Genomic DNA, 16,610 nt, shown 5'->3' on the forward strand with positions numbered 1-16,610 from the left:
TGAAAACTACATTCTCTGTCTTTTATCTTCTCTGTATTTAATTATATTAAAATTCCTTTTTATTAAAATTCCTGTGCACTAGAGTATGTTTTGTCTTGACAAAGTCAATGACAGAGCCTATTTAAAGTGGACAGGTTTGGGGGTCCTGGGGTGCCCATCCCCTACCCAGTATCACTACCACCTCCACAGCTCCTCCCAGACCCTGTTCCCCAGCTGCCACCAGCGGGACAGCAGAGGGTGTGAGAAATCTAGGAATGCTCTCAAGGAGCAGCTTCAGGTTCAACAAGGCACACACCCAGAGTGCGAGGCAGCCGGGCATGGGGGTGCTGCTGTCCAGGGAGGGTCTGCCTCCCGCTCCCAGCCTTGGGGGCCGACGGTAGCCCCAAGTGACAGCAGGAGCAGGCTGCGCTGACTGTGTTCAGAAGGGCTGTCTGAAAGTGGCTGGCCACGGAAGCTGGAGCAGGCCCAAGCTGAGAATTCTGAAAACCCCTCCCTTCCTGGACTCCGGGTTGCCAAATACTTTCAGTTTTGTTTCTGTCTGCAAGAAACGAAACTCAATAGGAAATCTCTGCAGACCATGGAGGAAGCCTTGCAGGTGTGCAGAAACTGGTAAGATAATACTTCTCTAGCGGCCCACCTGTGAGTGGGCACACGGGGTGAGGGTGTGCCTAAAGTGAAGAAAAAGGGTTCAGGCAGTTGTATGGGTGGAAAGATCCCTGGGTGACCTGCATCCCACCCCAAGATATGTTAGACTCTCTTGGGTTGTCTAAAGTCAATGGCCAAGATAATTGTCCCTTTTGGGCTTCTTGTATTTGGCATACCTGGGGTCTCAATTTGGGTTTCTGATCATATGATTTTCACCCCAGAAAGGGAGGGCTCACGAGATTCTCTGGTGCCATTTCCATTCTCGCCTTGAGGGGGAGCTAGGGTGGCCTGTGGGAGAAGAGGGGCTTGAGGCAGCGGTCCAGTGACACCTGTAACTCAGGGGGGACTCGGCCTTTGAAGCACTTTACCCGCCACTCTCCCTATCTTGGGGGAAAGCCAGGGAGGATCCTTCGGAGAACTCTGCTTCAGATAGAGCTCTCCAGGGTCTGAACTGGCTCAGACAGAAAGCTGGCGGAGGGTCCTCCCTGTGGCACAGTGGGTTAGAGCACAGCACTGAGAAGCTAAAGCCACTTCAACATGAGTTCGATGCCCAGCCCCGGAGGTGACCCACATGGCGCGGCAGATCTCTCCTGACCTGCCCGCTGCCTCCCTCAGCAGTGTGCTTCGTCAGTCTGCCTGTTCTGCTCCCCACTCTGTCTCTGGTGAATCCTCTCACCACCCCTGCACCTCTGGCCTGTACCCCAGTTCTGTATGCATAAATAAACAAATCTTTAAAAAAGAAAAGCTGGGGGAGATAGAGACCAGGCCAGGGGCAAAAAAAAAGAAGGCCAGGAAAGTGGCCTCTGTCCTGTGTCTGTCCAGGCAGCACAGATGCAGAGTCTTCTCAGACCCCAGGTAAGTCTTTGGCCATGCCCTGGGCCATAGCCTTCCTGCCACAGCCTTGCCTACCATGCCTGTCGTCACTGCAGCCTTGAGTCTCAGTTCCCTTTCCTCCAAGCTGCCACTGGCAGGAGCTGGTTGAAATGAAAGGAAGTACTGCTGGGTGGTAAGCAGTGTTAACACCCTGCCCAGGAATTTGGGGCTCAGAAACTTAGGTGCTTCGGGTTCTCCAAGAAAGGCCTCCGGTCCCCCTGCTGGGGCACAGGCATTCCTGCGGGCGGGGATGAGGAGAGCTCACCGCCTGGACTCTGGCTGAAATCTGGCAGTGTCCTTTCAGGCTGCCCAGCATGGTGGGGCTGGACCCTCAGCTGACTGTGGACCAGGCAGAGAGTACTTCAAAACAAGAAAAAATATCTGAAAGCATTTGATATTTGTTGTTGAGCTTTAAAACGGCTTTTCTGTGGCATGATTGACATAAATTTGTTTTTAAAGGCTACCATTTACCATGTCTGACATCCATGTCTGCATATGCAACCCTCCGCCCATTCAGGATAATGGACCTGCTCCTTGACTCGCAAAGGTTTCTCAGGGTTCCTTTGCTCCCTTCTGTACCTTCTCAACATCCCTGTTCAACCCGGGCAATATAAGAACTTGTCGAGTGACCTTTCACTTCTCTTATTTTGCATGTTTTAATTTCCAACCAACATGGGGAAGGAGGACAAGGAGAATCATCGTCATTTATTAAGATCAAACGATTTTTTTAAAGATTTATTTATTTGTACATACAGAACTGGGGTACAGGCCAGAGGTGCAGGGGTGGTGAGAGGATTCACCAGAGACAGAGTGGGGAGCAGAACAGGCAGATCGATGAAGTACACTGCTGAGGGGAGCAGCGGGCGGGTCAGGAGAGGTCTGCCACACCATGTGGTCACCTCCGGGGCAGGTGGGAATCGAACTCATACAGAAGTGGCTTTAGATTCTCAGTGCTGTGCTTTAACCCGCTGCGCCACCAGGGAGGGCCCAAGATCAAACGATCTTAATCCAGATGCCCAGGCTATGAAAAATGGCTCCTCAGCTATATGTTGAAATAAGCCTGTGTTTCCTCCCCCTTGATCCTACAGCAGAAGACGCATAGTCTTGGCCCACCTGGCCCTCCATGAGGCCCACTGCCTGCAGTTCCTGGTCCTCTGTCCAGAGTGCAAGGAACCTGTCCCACAGACGAAGATGGACGAGCACCGGGAGGCTGGGCACCAGCAGGTGAGCAGAAGGAGACAGGACCGGGTGGCCATGAGAGTCCCGTCCACACACCAGCGACTCCGTCACGGCCAAGTCACTTAGTCTGCACTGTCTACTCCTATCCATGGAGTGGAGACGGAATGTCCGTTCAGTTCTCATGCTAAACTGAGTCTACCCCTGGCTTTCCCACCCCCATTCTTTCCCTTATAGGCTCATGCATTCACCAAGGTGAGTGGTCCCTGTTTCAGGAAATGTTGGAAGGTCTTTTGAGATTTGTGAAGAGGGGAAACAGGAAAGGAAAGCTCTAGAAAGCACACAAGGTTGACTTTTCTTTCCTGGTTTTTTCAATGCCTCCTAGGGTGGACCTGGGGTCCTTCCCAGGGAGCTCTGCTCTGGTCAGATCTTCCCAACTGTGTGGGGTCTGCACCAGTTCAAGGAGCAGAGCTGTGAGGAGACAGGGTTGCAGAGCAAAGGGGTCCTCGTCTGTCTTTCTGGAGCTCCTCAAACATGGCATCCATTTCAGTGCAGCGGATCCCACAAATGCTTCTTGGAAGCTGGGCTGGTGCCACAGGACAACCCAGGTGATCACACCTCACACGTGCCCTCTGGAAGCTCACAGACCCAAAGTAAAAGCACATGACCGAACAAGGGCAGCTGTGGGGGATGCACAGGTGCTGGGCGGGACTCATGTTTCTCCCTGTGCCTCTAGGTCGGGTGTGCCATGTGTCAGCAGAGCGTACAGAAGCACACCCTGGAGCTCCACGAGGTGAGAGGCAGGCAAGATCCCCCTGTGCCCTAGCAGTCCGCCGGAGGAGGCGGGGAGGGCAGGGAGTGATGATTCCCACCTGACCTCTCTCCCCTCACCAGGGAAGCAAACTAGCTCACCCCGGGGACACAGGTCTGCTTGTCTCCCACATACTGCTCACAGGATGTGCAAAGATCCATGAGCCCAAGAGAACACATGATCCACAAGAGACCCCACTCTGCCCCCTCCCCCACTCCTGCAGGCCAGTGACCATGCCTCTCTCCTCCCCCCCCCACACAGAGCACAGAATGCCAGGAGCGCCCCACTGCATGTCAGTTCTGTCAGCTGGCCGTGCGCCTCAGCAAGCTGGAACTCCACCAGCGCCACTGTGGCAACCAGACCAAGCTCTGCCCAGAGTGCGGCCAGGTCGTCACGCTCCGAGGGCTGGCCCAGCACAGAGACACATGTCGGAGCGAACCGGCCCCCCTCAGCACGGGTGAGCCAAAGAGAAGCTGGATGGGGTGCGAGCAATCGAAGTTCTCCCAGGACAGAAGACGAATGTGGCAGGTGGCAGGTGGCACGGGACAAACTCATCTGGCCATGCTAGTTCTAAACTATGTCCGACAGTGACCTCCTTGTGTGTCCACTTCAAAGGACTGGTTTGGGGAGACCAGGATCCCAAGGGTGGGGGCTGGGAGCCTCACGATGGGTCCAGAGGCAGGAGGGTCCTACCACGGGAGAATTCTTCTCGACTCCTCCAGCACAATCCACTGCTGCCGCCGGTATCCTTGCCCAGATGAGAAAGCCAGGCGCAGAATGAAGCAGGGACTTGCTAGAGCTGAGATAGGACAGGACACCCAAGATTCCTGACACCAAATCTAGAGCCTTTTCCACCTTTGACAGTGGACAGAAGGGAACCAGCTGTTGCTTCTGACCTCTGGGCCTATGTGACCTCGGGAAACCATTTCAGGTTCTCTTGACGCAGTTGCCTTTTTATGTGGGTGTTTCACAGGACACGGCCATCACGTGTGATAGATCTTCCATGGACTTCACGGGTTGTTTTTGTAATGTGGTCACATATGACAAGAGTCCTTCAGAGGCTAAATATCTCCTGGTTAAGTCTGCCCAAGGTCAAATTTGGCAAGTGAAAAATCAGAAAGGTTAAGATTCACATACATGCCTGGGCATCAGTGCAGCCCACACAACTTCCACATGACTTTATCAACACAACCCCATCAAAACAACGCCACACAGCTTTAACACAATCCACAAAGGCGTGTGCAGTAACCCCTGGTTGGATCACGGAGCCAGGAAAATGGTGCAAAGAGGGACAGTCAGGAGGGACAGGATTAGCATCTGCACTAAGGGACCCTTTGTCTCCTTGGATACCAGTCCTGCTCCAGGACAGGGTCACTCCATGAGGGCTGGGTGCTGCCCGGGCAAGTCATAAGCCCAGGCCATGCATAGCATCTGGAGTAGCTGCATTAGTCTTTGTCAAGGGCAGTCATTTGTGGTGGTGTTTCTTATTCCTTTCTTCAGGGAAGAGAAGTCCTCCTGAGAAGAAAATCCACTGTCATTATTGTAACCAAGAGATTCCAGAAAGTGTGTACTTCCACCATAAGGTGAGTAGGAATCAGTCATTTGCTAATGATGCCAATAACCAGTCATATTCCCAGAGTAGCATGGGAAAGATTAGATGCTGGGCCCAGTGTGACACAGCACGCTATGACAGCTTCCCAGATTCAGTTTTTTGTTTTTTCAAGGGGGGTGTTCATGAAGTGTGGCAGGCTGGTTTCACTCACGTAAAGGTGACAGCCCTTGGTGAGTCCCTGTAACAGTCCCTCAGGAGCCTCCTGGTCCCTCAGCCATCCCCTGACCCCCCTGGAATGTCTTCCATCTTTTGAGCCTGGATGTTGCTCAATAGAATCTGCCTTATTATTTCTTGTCCCACATGAGCTCCAAAATGTGAACAACTTTCTCGTTTTTTCCAGGACTGGGAACAAAAAGAGATCAGTAGATATTAATGGTGTGCTTGATCGATTGATTTTGGGAGTGCTCAGGCTCTTTTCTCTATGGCTTTGATCACCTTGAAGCTCCTTCTCTGCTGTCTGCCGAATACCTCCTTTTTTTTTTGCAGGCCTAGCATTTGCCCACTGGGGAAACTTATGCTAAGTTTTCTCTCCTTGGAACACAAGTCTTCCTCCTGGGAAAGGGCTGTTTACCCTTCCTTTACCCTTTAATTCCAAGAACAATGAATATCAGAATCTGAGACCCTTGCAAAGTTCTAGGTCTTTTTGTATATTGTGGTAAAATTCCTAAAACATGAGACTTATCATTAGCGGCATTAAGTATATTCACACTGCTGGGTGACTATCACCTCTCTCATTCCAGAACAGTTTCATCACCTCCAAAGCAACCCCATGCTCATTAAGCAATCACTCCCCACTCCTCCTCTCCTTAGCCCCTGGCAACCACTGGCCTGCTTTCTGTCTCTATGGCTGCATCTAGGCTGGACCTTTCTTGTAAGCGCAGGCTGTGTGGTCTGACGTACTGTGTTTCTTCTAGCTAGCCTGGTTCACCCAGGTTCACCATGTTGCAGAGGGTGGCGGCACCTCATGCCTTTGATGAGAGCAGTTTGCAGCTTCATTCATGGGTTGCTAAACATTTGGGTTATTACCACCTTTCAGCCCCATGATCTTTTTTAATTTTTATTTCTGCATACAGAACTGGGGTGCAGGCCAGACGTAAGGGTGGTGACAGGATTCACCAGAGACACAGTGGGGATCAGAACAGGCAGACTGATGAAGTACATTGCTGAGAGGAGCAGCAGGTGATCAGGAGAGGTCTGCCACACCATGTGGGTCAGCTCCAGGGCAGGGATACAACTTAGTACTTAAGCGGTTGCAGGTTTAACCCGTGGCACCACCAGGGAGGGCCACAACCTCTTCATTTTTTAAAGTGCAGTCTGTAGGGCAACAGCAACAGTTTCTGTTGGAGACTCTTTGTCCTGGATCACAGATTATTGGGGGGGCAGAACAGGCAGGGTCTCAAGGTGGGATCGGTGTCAGGTGAGCAGAGATTCCTAGAAAAGGGGGGAAAAGAGGAAAAAAGGGGAGCGGGCACGAGGAAGACATGGGGATGGGAGGTGGGTGCAAGTCTTCTTGCTCTGCCTTCAGCAGAGGTTTATTTTATATACTTCAAGCAGGCAGAGGGATGACATTAGCATATGAAATGGGCTGAGATCACAATCACCTTTTTTCTAAGAATAGTCTGGGTCGTTTTGACCTTTACTTGAGATTATAACATTTTTAAAATCAATCTATCAAGGCTAAAACAGGTACATAGATTCACAAAGTTTAAGACTAATATTACTATATTTACCGCAATGAAGATTAACCAAAATAAAGTCCCTTAAACCTTATCTACTACTTAATGGCTTTCATTTTCATAGAGACATCTTAGGGGGTAAAGTAAAGTGAGGGCAGGAAGAGGAAATTTCCTGTAATTCAAATTACAGTAAAGTTCTTTGAAAAACTTGTTAGAAAGTTTAAGTGAGTTTCCTTGAAGTCTATACCGTAAAAAAAAAAAAAAACAACCTGATTAGCTCTGAATAGGCGACTTGGGTGAATATCCTTATCTAAAGACTAGATAGTAGAAAGCTTGAGTGGTTATTTAAAAACTGAATAGAAGGCTATGTGAGATAGTAGAATGATAAGATTTGGGTTTTCCTTCATCAGGGCAGTGAGAGAGACTCTGTAGTAACAAGTAACAGCCATTTGCTTTTATTAATCAGCCAGTTGTTTAATAACTTTTGACTTTAAGAGGAATTTCTCACCCTGGTGCAGTACTTGCTTGTCAGGGCCAGGTAGCGCCTTATGAGGCTGAAGCAATCCAATTGTAAGCTGAAGGTTGCTCAGAATATTTTGATATTACGATTATACAAAAAAGGGAGGTCATAACGTAAGTTAGCATGGAAAGTCTGATTTTTCAGAGCATTTCCTCTCCATCCGTGTCTGTCGACAGAGGTTGCATAACTTGTGTCAAGTTTCACCAGGAAGCTTGTTAGAAATGCAAACTCCTAGGCCCGCTCAGAGAAATGCTAACTCAGAACATGCAGTTTCACCAGCCCCTGTGTTTCGAGTTAGAGAAGCAATGGCCAGCCCGGTGCTTCTCGGCCCTCTGGCCTGGCATCACAGCCCCATTTGTTTCCCTTGATCGAGATGCCTGGGCTATCACATAAGTGGTCCATGTCTTTCGTTTGAACCAGAAATACATGAGTGAAGCTGACTGCACCCTTTCAAATGTCCAGTCTGGCAACCACAGACAGTCACCAAGGGTGTGGGGGACTCAAGCAACCATGGAGCTGAATGGTGGTCAGAAATCTTACAAGTCAGTTCTGTTCTGCCACCTATTGACTAGACAGATTCCCGGAGCCTCCCTCTTCTTTTGAGGAAAACGGGATGATTTGTCTACTTCATGAGAACAGAGCACCCGTGACCACTTACTACCAGGCGGCCTCCCTGCCAGAGCTACACGCACCTGCTCGGCCTTCCCTCCTGCGAGCCAGACAGGCTCTCCACTTCCTGTTGAGAGCTGACCTGGGCACTACGACCCGTCTTCCTGCCTACGCAGGGTCACTGTCCTGGAAACTTCCCACCTCCCCCCACCACCACCACAACAGGAGGACCCCCTCCTACAGGAAGTGATGAAATAAGCTGCACAGGGAGGGAGACAGCAGAAGCATCTCCATGGGTTCTAACACATGTTATGGTACATTTTTGAAGCGGAAACCGTAACACTCGTTTTGATGGATTAATGGTACTACCTTAGGGGCTGCATTGAAACATTCAGTCTCTTGGGGCCTCCCTGGAGGCACAGGAGTTAAAATCTTGGCACTAACAAGCTATGGCCAGCCACAGTGCAGCCAGCCACTGAGGCAGGAGCTCCATCCCTGGCCAGGGAGCTAATCTACATGGTGCAGCAAACCCCTCCTGTCCCACCTGCTGCCCGCCTCAGCAGTGTATTTCAGAAGATCCATTCTGCTCCCCACTCTTTCTCTGGTGAGTCTTCACACACACACACACACCCTTGCACCTTGCACATCTGGCCTAGACCCCCAGTCCTGGTTTGCACAAATAAATAAAAATAAATCTTAAAAAATAATGAAAAAGAAAAGCTCAATCTCTTTCTCTAACTCTTTTTCTCTCTCCGTCCCTTCTCTCTCTCTGCAAACTAGGGAACATCCGTGGCTCTCATTTGCATTACATTAACACAACTCAAGAACAAAAAACAAAAAACACTACTCTTGATCTCATTTCCTCCAGCTACTGTCTTGTTTCTTTGTTCCCCTCTGCAGCAAACTTTGGAACAAGTTGTTTACAGTCACTGTCTCCACTTCTGCCTTCCCAGCCTTTCTCCCACTCCTACCTGGCCATCCCAACCAAAAATGCTCTTGTCAAAATTATCAATGCTCCATGTTGCCAAAGCCACAGGTCAGTTCTGCGGCCTCAACTCATGAGGGGCACTGAGCACACTGTCCACTCCTCTTCAGTTCACACCACACTCTTTCACCTGCCTCACTGCTTTCTCCTTCTCTGGCTCCCCAAACTCTTCATTTGTGTTCAACCTGTGTATTCCTCCTTAGCTCTCCTCACTGCCTCAATAATTGTGTCCAACCTTATGAGTTTTTACAAACCTTCAGTAAGCAGACACTCTCAAACTTGTATCTCATTCTGGACTTTCCCCCCCAATCTCCAGACTGGAGTTTTTTCAGCAAGAACCTGAATGGCAAATCCTTAGTGGCCTAAAAAGGTGCCCCTTTCTCTGCATCTTGGATGGTAGTATAGCTAGCCTCCGAGTTCATAGTTATTTTCTCTCAGCATTTTGAAATTATTCTGCCATCTTCCCATGTTTATGGGATAAGTCTGCGCCCAAGTGTAAGTGCTATTCTTTCATTGCACTTTTTCTTCCGTTTCTAGAGTCTCCTTGCCTTTGATCTTTGATCTTCTGTGGTTTCACTGCAATGTACCTAAGTTAAGATTTTTTAAATTCCTCCTGCCCAGAACAATGCATTCAAGTGTGATAAGATGCTGTGAGAATTCTGGATGATCTAGTTTGAGGCTTTGTACCCCCCAGAGGGATTTTTGTGATTGCTTTGGCCAAACAATTTCAATGTTAATTCTTTTCCTTGGGATTCCCAGGCCATAAGCTAACATAAATCTTGCCCCCACAGATAGATGAATGACAGGAACCCATGCTATCTGAGTTTTCAGGAACATGAGCTTTCCTTACCTGTACTCAAATTCCAACCTAAGGTAGACACCCTCCCGTGTGACTTTCCTTATCTAATTAGTTAATTATTTTCTTGTGGTTTCCATAGTTTGGTCTTCAGGGTTTCCAGTTGTGTGAAGGGGAGTCTTACTTCTAACTTCTCACATGTAGTCCCACATCTCTCAATCAAGACCTTTGATATAAGATTGACGAGGGACCTCCCTGCTGGTGTAAGGGGCTAAGTCTCAGCATTATGAATCTATCTGCAGCCACTGCAGCATGAGTTCTATCCCTGGCCAGGTGCAGCAGACCTCTCCTGACCCGCCTGCTGCTCCCCTCAGCAGTGTATTTCAGTCAATCTGCCTGTTTGTTCCCCACTCTGTCTTTGATGAATCCTCTCACCCTCACACCACTGGCCTGTACCTCAGTGTTTGTATGCATAAATAAATAAATCTTTTAAAAAGGTTGACCCCTGCATCTTCTCCCATGTGTCAGCTCATGTGCTAACAAGTCAGGTCTTCATTCCTGAAACATAGTTATCTTTCTTGCAAAGTCGGATATAAAGTTAAGCAGATGCCATATTTAACCCAACATTTGTGTTTTTAGTAGGAGGTGTTCAGGTTACTTCATCTATTCTATCACCCACAAGACCCAAAGTCACTTTTAACTTTCTATATCATTCACAATTGCAGGGGAAATGCTGTGCAGTCTCAGAGTGTGTGAAATATTTTCCAGTTGGAAAGCCAACCACTCCTTCTCCAGCCCCTCCAAGTCAGCCTGCAGAGGATCTAACTTCCTCGGAACAGAAAGATGTCCGTCCAAAGATGAAAAATAGGAGCACGTTTCCTCTTCTTTCAGAAAATTCAACTAAGCTAGCACCAAGCAGCACCAATAAGACCATGGATAGACCTTTGAAGTCTGAGCACGACCCCGGGGGTGCATCTCCCGCAGAAGATGAGGCAGCCTATGATATTCTGAGAAGATGTGTTCAGTGTGGTATCCTGCTCCCCCTGCCAACCCTAAATCAGCATCAGGTACCCAGCTGTCCTCTCCTGGCCTGGCTGTGCACCTCTGAGCAGTGTGGAGAGAACCTAAGACCTGTACAGTCATTGCCACTGGAGAGCCCCTTCTCTCTCTCCTTCTCTAAGTGCCAAGTTCTCTTTCCCATAGCACTCACTGCCTGGATTATTTGCACAGCCTCAGAGACCAGGCCACCTTTGAAAGACAGCCAGCTCTTTCATTTCTGCAGCTCCAGCTCCTAGCACAGGGCAAATTCTCCAAAACAACAGAGTAAATGAATGAAGCAGAGGCCACGAGGTCTGTGGCTTTCAGAGTACAAAGAAGGCTGGGCGATCTGAGATCAGAATGTTGCTCAAGACCCCAAGTCCTCTGGTGGCAGGCCCTAGGAAATCAGAGGGTATAGCCGTTCCCCTCAATATCCTGGTTTTTACATCCTAGATTGTTTTCTAGTCACCACAAGTAGTATATTAAAAGCAGTTAATTCTTAGGAGCCAATTACAATGCAAGACCTTTACAAGTAGTTCATGCTCATTATAAACAAGAGGCAGATATTGCATCCCTGCGTTATAGTTGAGGAAACAGGGCAGAAAGGCTAATTGGGTTCTCTAAGATTACATAATCAGAGAATAACAGAATCCAGCCTATAATCCCACATGTATGTGGTTCTAGAACTGGTACTCTTAAATTCCAGCCTGTCAGCCTCACTCACCGAGAGAGAGAGAGAGAGAGAGAGAGAGGGAGAGAGAGAGAGCTTTTGTTATCTGGTGTTTTTCAAAATACAGAAGTATTAGATTGTGTCGTAACCAGCTGACATAAGACTATACAGAGGCATTTACTCTTCCCGCTCCCACCCACCCCGCAGTTTCCTGCCCTGAGATAGCAGGTGTGGCCGCTGATGCGTGTACTTCAAAGCCTTGAGCACTGCACTGTTTTATTTTCTCCATATGTCATCTTACTGTACATGTGACACTGTCATTTGCCTTTTCCAGTCAGCCTTACATAAAGATAGACCTATGTCTTTTTCTCTAACTTCTTTAGGCATCTCTATGTGCACATAAGCGTATATTTTTACAAAGATGGGACAATTTCAGTCTTGCTGGGAGGTGATGAGTCTCATGTTTGCTTGCCTCCCACAATTTGTTTCATACTTTCCTCCATCCTGATATAATAGGGTTGACAATGGAGCAAAAACTATATATGGTTTGGGACAAAAATAACTACAAAATAATTACACGGGACATACTTATGCTAAAAATATCTTTGTTTTTCTAAAATGAGCTGGGCATCCTATATTTTATCTGGCAACACTATTATATAACCACATACAAACATATCCATTTGGAGTCCAATTATACACAACTTCTTTGCATTTTAATGTTATGATTCAGCAATACCCAGGACATTCTTCCAAGTCAAATGATGTGGCACTTTTTTTAAATGGCTATTACTGCTCATGGGGTGGATGTCCTCTGTTCGGCCCCCCCCCATGTCCCCCTTGCTGCCATATCTAGCTCTATTCAGGACTGTCCCGAACCCCTCCTGGCTTGGTGAGCTCCTTAACGTCCCCCTTCCATCTGTGGCTCTGGCTTCACACTCCCAGAACCAGAACAGCACTATCCAAAGATGTCCCAGGAACTGCCACTTCCCACTTTAAACACATGAAACTTTTTTTATATCTACTTCTTTAGGAAAAATGCTGGAGGTTAGCGTCATGGAAGGGAAAGCCAAGTGTGAACTTCCAGCCAGATTTGAAAAAGTAAAGGTACAGCAGATTAAGTTTTTATTTTGACACTGGCTTTCCTGCTTATTTTCTGTGGTGGTCTTTACTCCTGAAAAGAAATGTGTGTGTTCATTGAGTTTCTTTTCTGTAGAAGAAAAGGTTTTGGTTAAATAAGTATGTTCCTTCCTTTGAACAGGGATGTTTGTCCAAGAGCTACAGATCGACCAGGAAGGAAAAAGGGGATTCCAGCAAGTCTACCCCCGGAATTCTGATCAAGCCTCTGAGTGGGGCAAACTTACTGCCATCTTGGGGCGCCCAGTTTTATCCCCGAAAGAATAAAACCTCCTCCCTGAAAGCTTCTTGTTCTTCATTGTATTGAGATTCATGGGGTTTCCCAGGGTGCCAGAAGCAGCTAGGAGACTAGTGAGGCTTCGTGCATAGTGAGGGGAGACCAGAAAACCGGAACTGGAGGGTGGCAGGAGAAAGGAAACTGAAGGTAGGCAAGGACCAAAAGAGCCCAAGGGGGTGTCTTTGCAGGCTGTGAGCAGACAGAAGCCTAGGAATGCCCCCTGTGCCTCTTACCTGTCTGCCTGGCCTTCGCTGGGGAGGAAGGGAACAAGGAATTTGCTGGGTTCAATGTGCCCACCCTGCGGAAACTGGAAAAGTGGGGCGTTTTCAAATTCTGTCCTGGGTGCCCTGTCTGGAGGAGAAAGCAGAGGTTGGCCACATTGCCAGGGGCTGCTTCCCGCGGAGATATGCACACATCGGGTCTCCAGGGACTTGATAGAACCCCGGGGCTGGGTCATGGCGGGAAAGGTGGTGAAGTGAGCAAGGCTGAGCCCCGAGTTCGGGGCAGCCCTGCTTCCTGGCACGAGAAGGGCTGCACGCATGCTGGCCTTCACCCCGCGCAAAGCGAGTTTAGCTGCCGGCCCTGGCCCGGGCGCCTTCCCGGACAGTCTGCGCTGGGGCGCGTCGAGAGCTCCGCACACACGATCGCCTGATCCGGCAACTCCGGGTTTGGGGCCCTGTGCCCACCGAGGGCAGGCAGAGCCCTGCAGGTGGCAGCGCGTCACAAAGGCAGCCCTCTGCTCGGTATTTAGCCAAGGTGCGACCCGTGTGGTCGCGGAGTCGGCGTCGGAGCGGGGCGGCGCTCAGAGCAGGCAGGAGCCCACAGACCCTGCAGCCCCAGGGGGCGCAGCCCGAGTGGGGGCCCAGGCTGAACCCCGCCAGCCAGCCGGTAACAGGTGGGCGGGGGCAGCAGGACCACCGGTGGGTGCGGAAAGGGGTCAGGGGGACACCCGGAAGCCCTCCTGGGGAGAGAAGGGTCTCCCTTCTCTAAGCTTCCTCCTAGAGGCATCTCTGCCTGCTGGAGCTTCGAGGCCACCTCCCCTTCCCCGGGGTGATTGACATGCTTAGGTTTCCTCCCCGCTGGCTGGTGGAGGGAAGCCATGGAGTAAGCCTAGGTATAGGAGTCCTCAGGTGGGTGGGATCCCTCCACCCCACTAGGTGCTCTCACTGGAAGACTTTCTTAAGGACACCTGTTTTCCCATTTGTAAATTGGGCCTGTTCCTACCTTCCTTGATGCAGAAGCACCAGGACAGCAGACACTTGAAGAGCATGTGCTATGTGCCAGGCACTGTTCTGGCACTTCTTTGCATCCACTCATTTAATCCTCCCAGTACGATTATTACTGCTGTTTACACACGTGGGGACCAAGGCACAAGACATTAATTTCCCTGAGGTCGCACACAACGGCTGACAGAACCAGGAGCCAAGCCACCAAGCTGCACTGCTTCTCACTGGCCAGGGGGTCAGGGAGGGGAGCTCCAGGAATCACACATGGCTTTCCTAGCCCAGCAAACATGTTCTCCCACTCCCACCAGTGGTTTAAAGTGTCTGATAATACTTCTGACCAGTGACTGCTAGAGCAAAGGATTTCCTCTACACTCTCAAGCACCTTTCCAGTGCCTCACTCCCTGCTAACTGCTGTGGCGGCCCCGAGCCTGTGCAGTAAGATGTGATTGTAGAAACAACTCCGTTTCTTCATTTGTGAGTGCCTATTCAAAAGAAGAGTAAGGTTGTCCCTCGTCTGAAGGTGCCATGGAAGAGATAGACTCAAATGCAGAGGCCACTGGAGCCCTGTGCCTGGACAGGGTGGGTGCCGCGGCACCCATGTGGAAGCCAGTAGGGGTCAGAGGGTGGTTGGGCTGGCTGGAGGCAGGAACCAGATCGTAGGTGATGGTGATGGGGGAATAGTGCAGACAAATGCACTGGAGAGGACCCAAAAAAAGCCCCCCCCCACCCCGGTCATCATGGTGTTGCAAGGAGCTGAAGCGGACCAGGACCCCATCTCAAGGACAGGGGCTACAAGAAATGGAGGGTTGCCACCCAGTGTTCTATGCAAATGATGGGGGCAGTGGGTGAGAGAGACTTATACAGAAAAGCATGAGTGAGGTCCACTCATGGTAAATACACATTTGGCAACAACAGCCAGCAGAGATATATATCAAACACCTGGAATAGTTACCTATGGTAGAGGGTAGGAAGATACAAATAAATGCAACCAAAGAGAAGTGTTGCACAGACATATATTTGTTTGAGACTGAAAAATATTATCAGCTTGTCCCTCTAAGGCCGACCACGTGTGGAGGCAGGGCCAACATACAGGAGAGGCAGAAAGTCTAGGTTCTACTCTGGGCCCTGTTACTGAATCGCTGTGTGACCCTAAGTAACACTCCTCATCTCTCTGGGCCCTAACTTCTATCTGAAGAATCAATGCTCAGATCTCTTCCAGCCCTGAGTTTTTATGAGCCATGATCCATAATGTCAGACCACTTGGTAAAATAGCCAGCAAACGCTTTCTAGTGACCACTGGAGCTTTGGAGAATGAGCACTCAAAGACAGGGAGAGAAGAGGAGGATGTCTTCAGGCAAGGGAAACTCTGGAAGCAAAAAGTCAGGAAAAAGTTTCAACACCTGGCTATTAGAAGTCCATCTGGCGCTCAGTGCATGAGGTGGCCTCCACCCAGCTCTCCCTGGCACTCCCTGGTAGTGGGCAGGACCCCCTACAATCCAACAGTAGAGCCAGAAGCCCTCCGATTGTCTGTCAGTCTGCATGACTCACCAGTTACCAAATCATGTCTTCCAAAGAACTCACAAACTCACCGCATTCCGGCTGTAATGACACTCTCGTCCCAGGGGTCTGAGCTCCGCTCCGGTCCTCCCCCCTGGCATGGCCTTCCCCTCCCCGGCATATACTCAACACAGCCGCCTCACCTCTGACATGCGCCCTTTCTCCCTGCCTACCCAGGACCTCAGTGGAGCCTCTCTGCCTCTGTTCTGTTATTTACTGTTTGACTGTAAGCACAGCCATCAGCAAGGCCACTGGATGCAGACAAGGATTCCAGAGAATCTATGTCAAAATTCCAGTGTCTTCAGGGGAAAGGACAGTGAGGCTCCCTGAGCTCCAGAACCTCTCTTTTCTTCTTCTTTTTCTTTTCATTTTTTTATTAATATAATAGTTTATTTTTACATCATTTTGTGCCTTTTTCCATCTCAGTTGTAATTTCCATGAGCTTCCCACCACCAAATTAACTGTGTGCCATCACCATAGTCCAGTGCACTTCCCACCCCCCACTGTTTTTGATCCCATTCCCCATTCCACCCCCGTAAAATGTCTCTGGTATATAGTTGCAGAACCTATCTTTTAACCCATGATTTGGGGCTCCTGGAGCTAGCAACTCCCACTGTTTCATCACTCCCTGCCCCTCATAAGTTCAACTGCAAATAATCTTCAATCCCTGAATATGAACATACCATGTACATTCACAGTTCAGTGGCTTCCTAAGCATTATTCCCTCCGCCCAGAATGTTCCCCCACCACCAGGAGGACAAGTCTCACTCACCCTGCAAAACCCAGCTCAGCTAGACCTTCTCTGAGCAGCCCTCTCCACGTCCTCCTTACCCAGGCAGAGTTAATCACCTACAGCTTATGCTACCCCACACCTGAATACGCCTGGACCTTTTCACACCTCCTCCATGCTGTAATTTTGTCCTGTTCTGAGTCCCCGCTAGACTCCGACACACTGGGAGTCCTTCCAGGGGTAGAAGGATGTAGAAGAATTCATCAGCACAC

At 49.5% G+C, this 16,610-nt stretch overlaps 1 protein-coding gene across 1 annotated transcript; it reads left to right on the forward strand.

Annotated features, from left to right (window-relative positions):
* Window positions 1-553: 553 nt before the first annotated feature.
* Window positions 554-12,816, forward strand: XAF1 (XIAP associated factor 1). Its single transcript, XM_012726008.1, has 8 exons — window positions 554-609; window positions 2,607-2,742; window positions 3,431-3,487; window positions 3,767-3,962; window positions 5,006-5,088; window positions 10,429-10,770; window positions 12,445-12,518; window positions 12,673-12,816. The coding sequence occupies exons 1-7, from the start codon at window positions 578-580 to the stop codon at window positions 12,514-12,516; spliced, it is 918 nt and encodes a 305-aa protein (XP_012581462.1). The 5' UTR covers window positions 554-577; the 3' UTR covers window positions 12,517-12,518; window positions 12,673-12,816.
* The last annotated feature ends 3,794 nt before the right edge of the window (window positions 12,817-16,610 follow it).

This window comes from Condylura cristata, unplaced genomic scaffold, assembly GCF_000260355.1.
Source record: "Condylura cristata isolate star-nosed mole 26May11 unplaced genomic scaffold, ConCri1.0 scaffold00017, whole genome shotgun sequence".
NCBI lineage: Eukaryota > Metazoa > Chordata > Mammalia > Eulipotyphla > Talpidae > Condylura > Condylura cristata.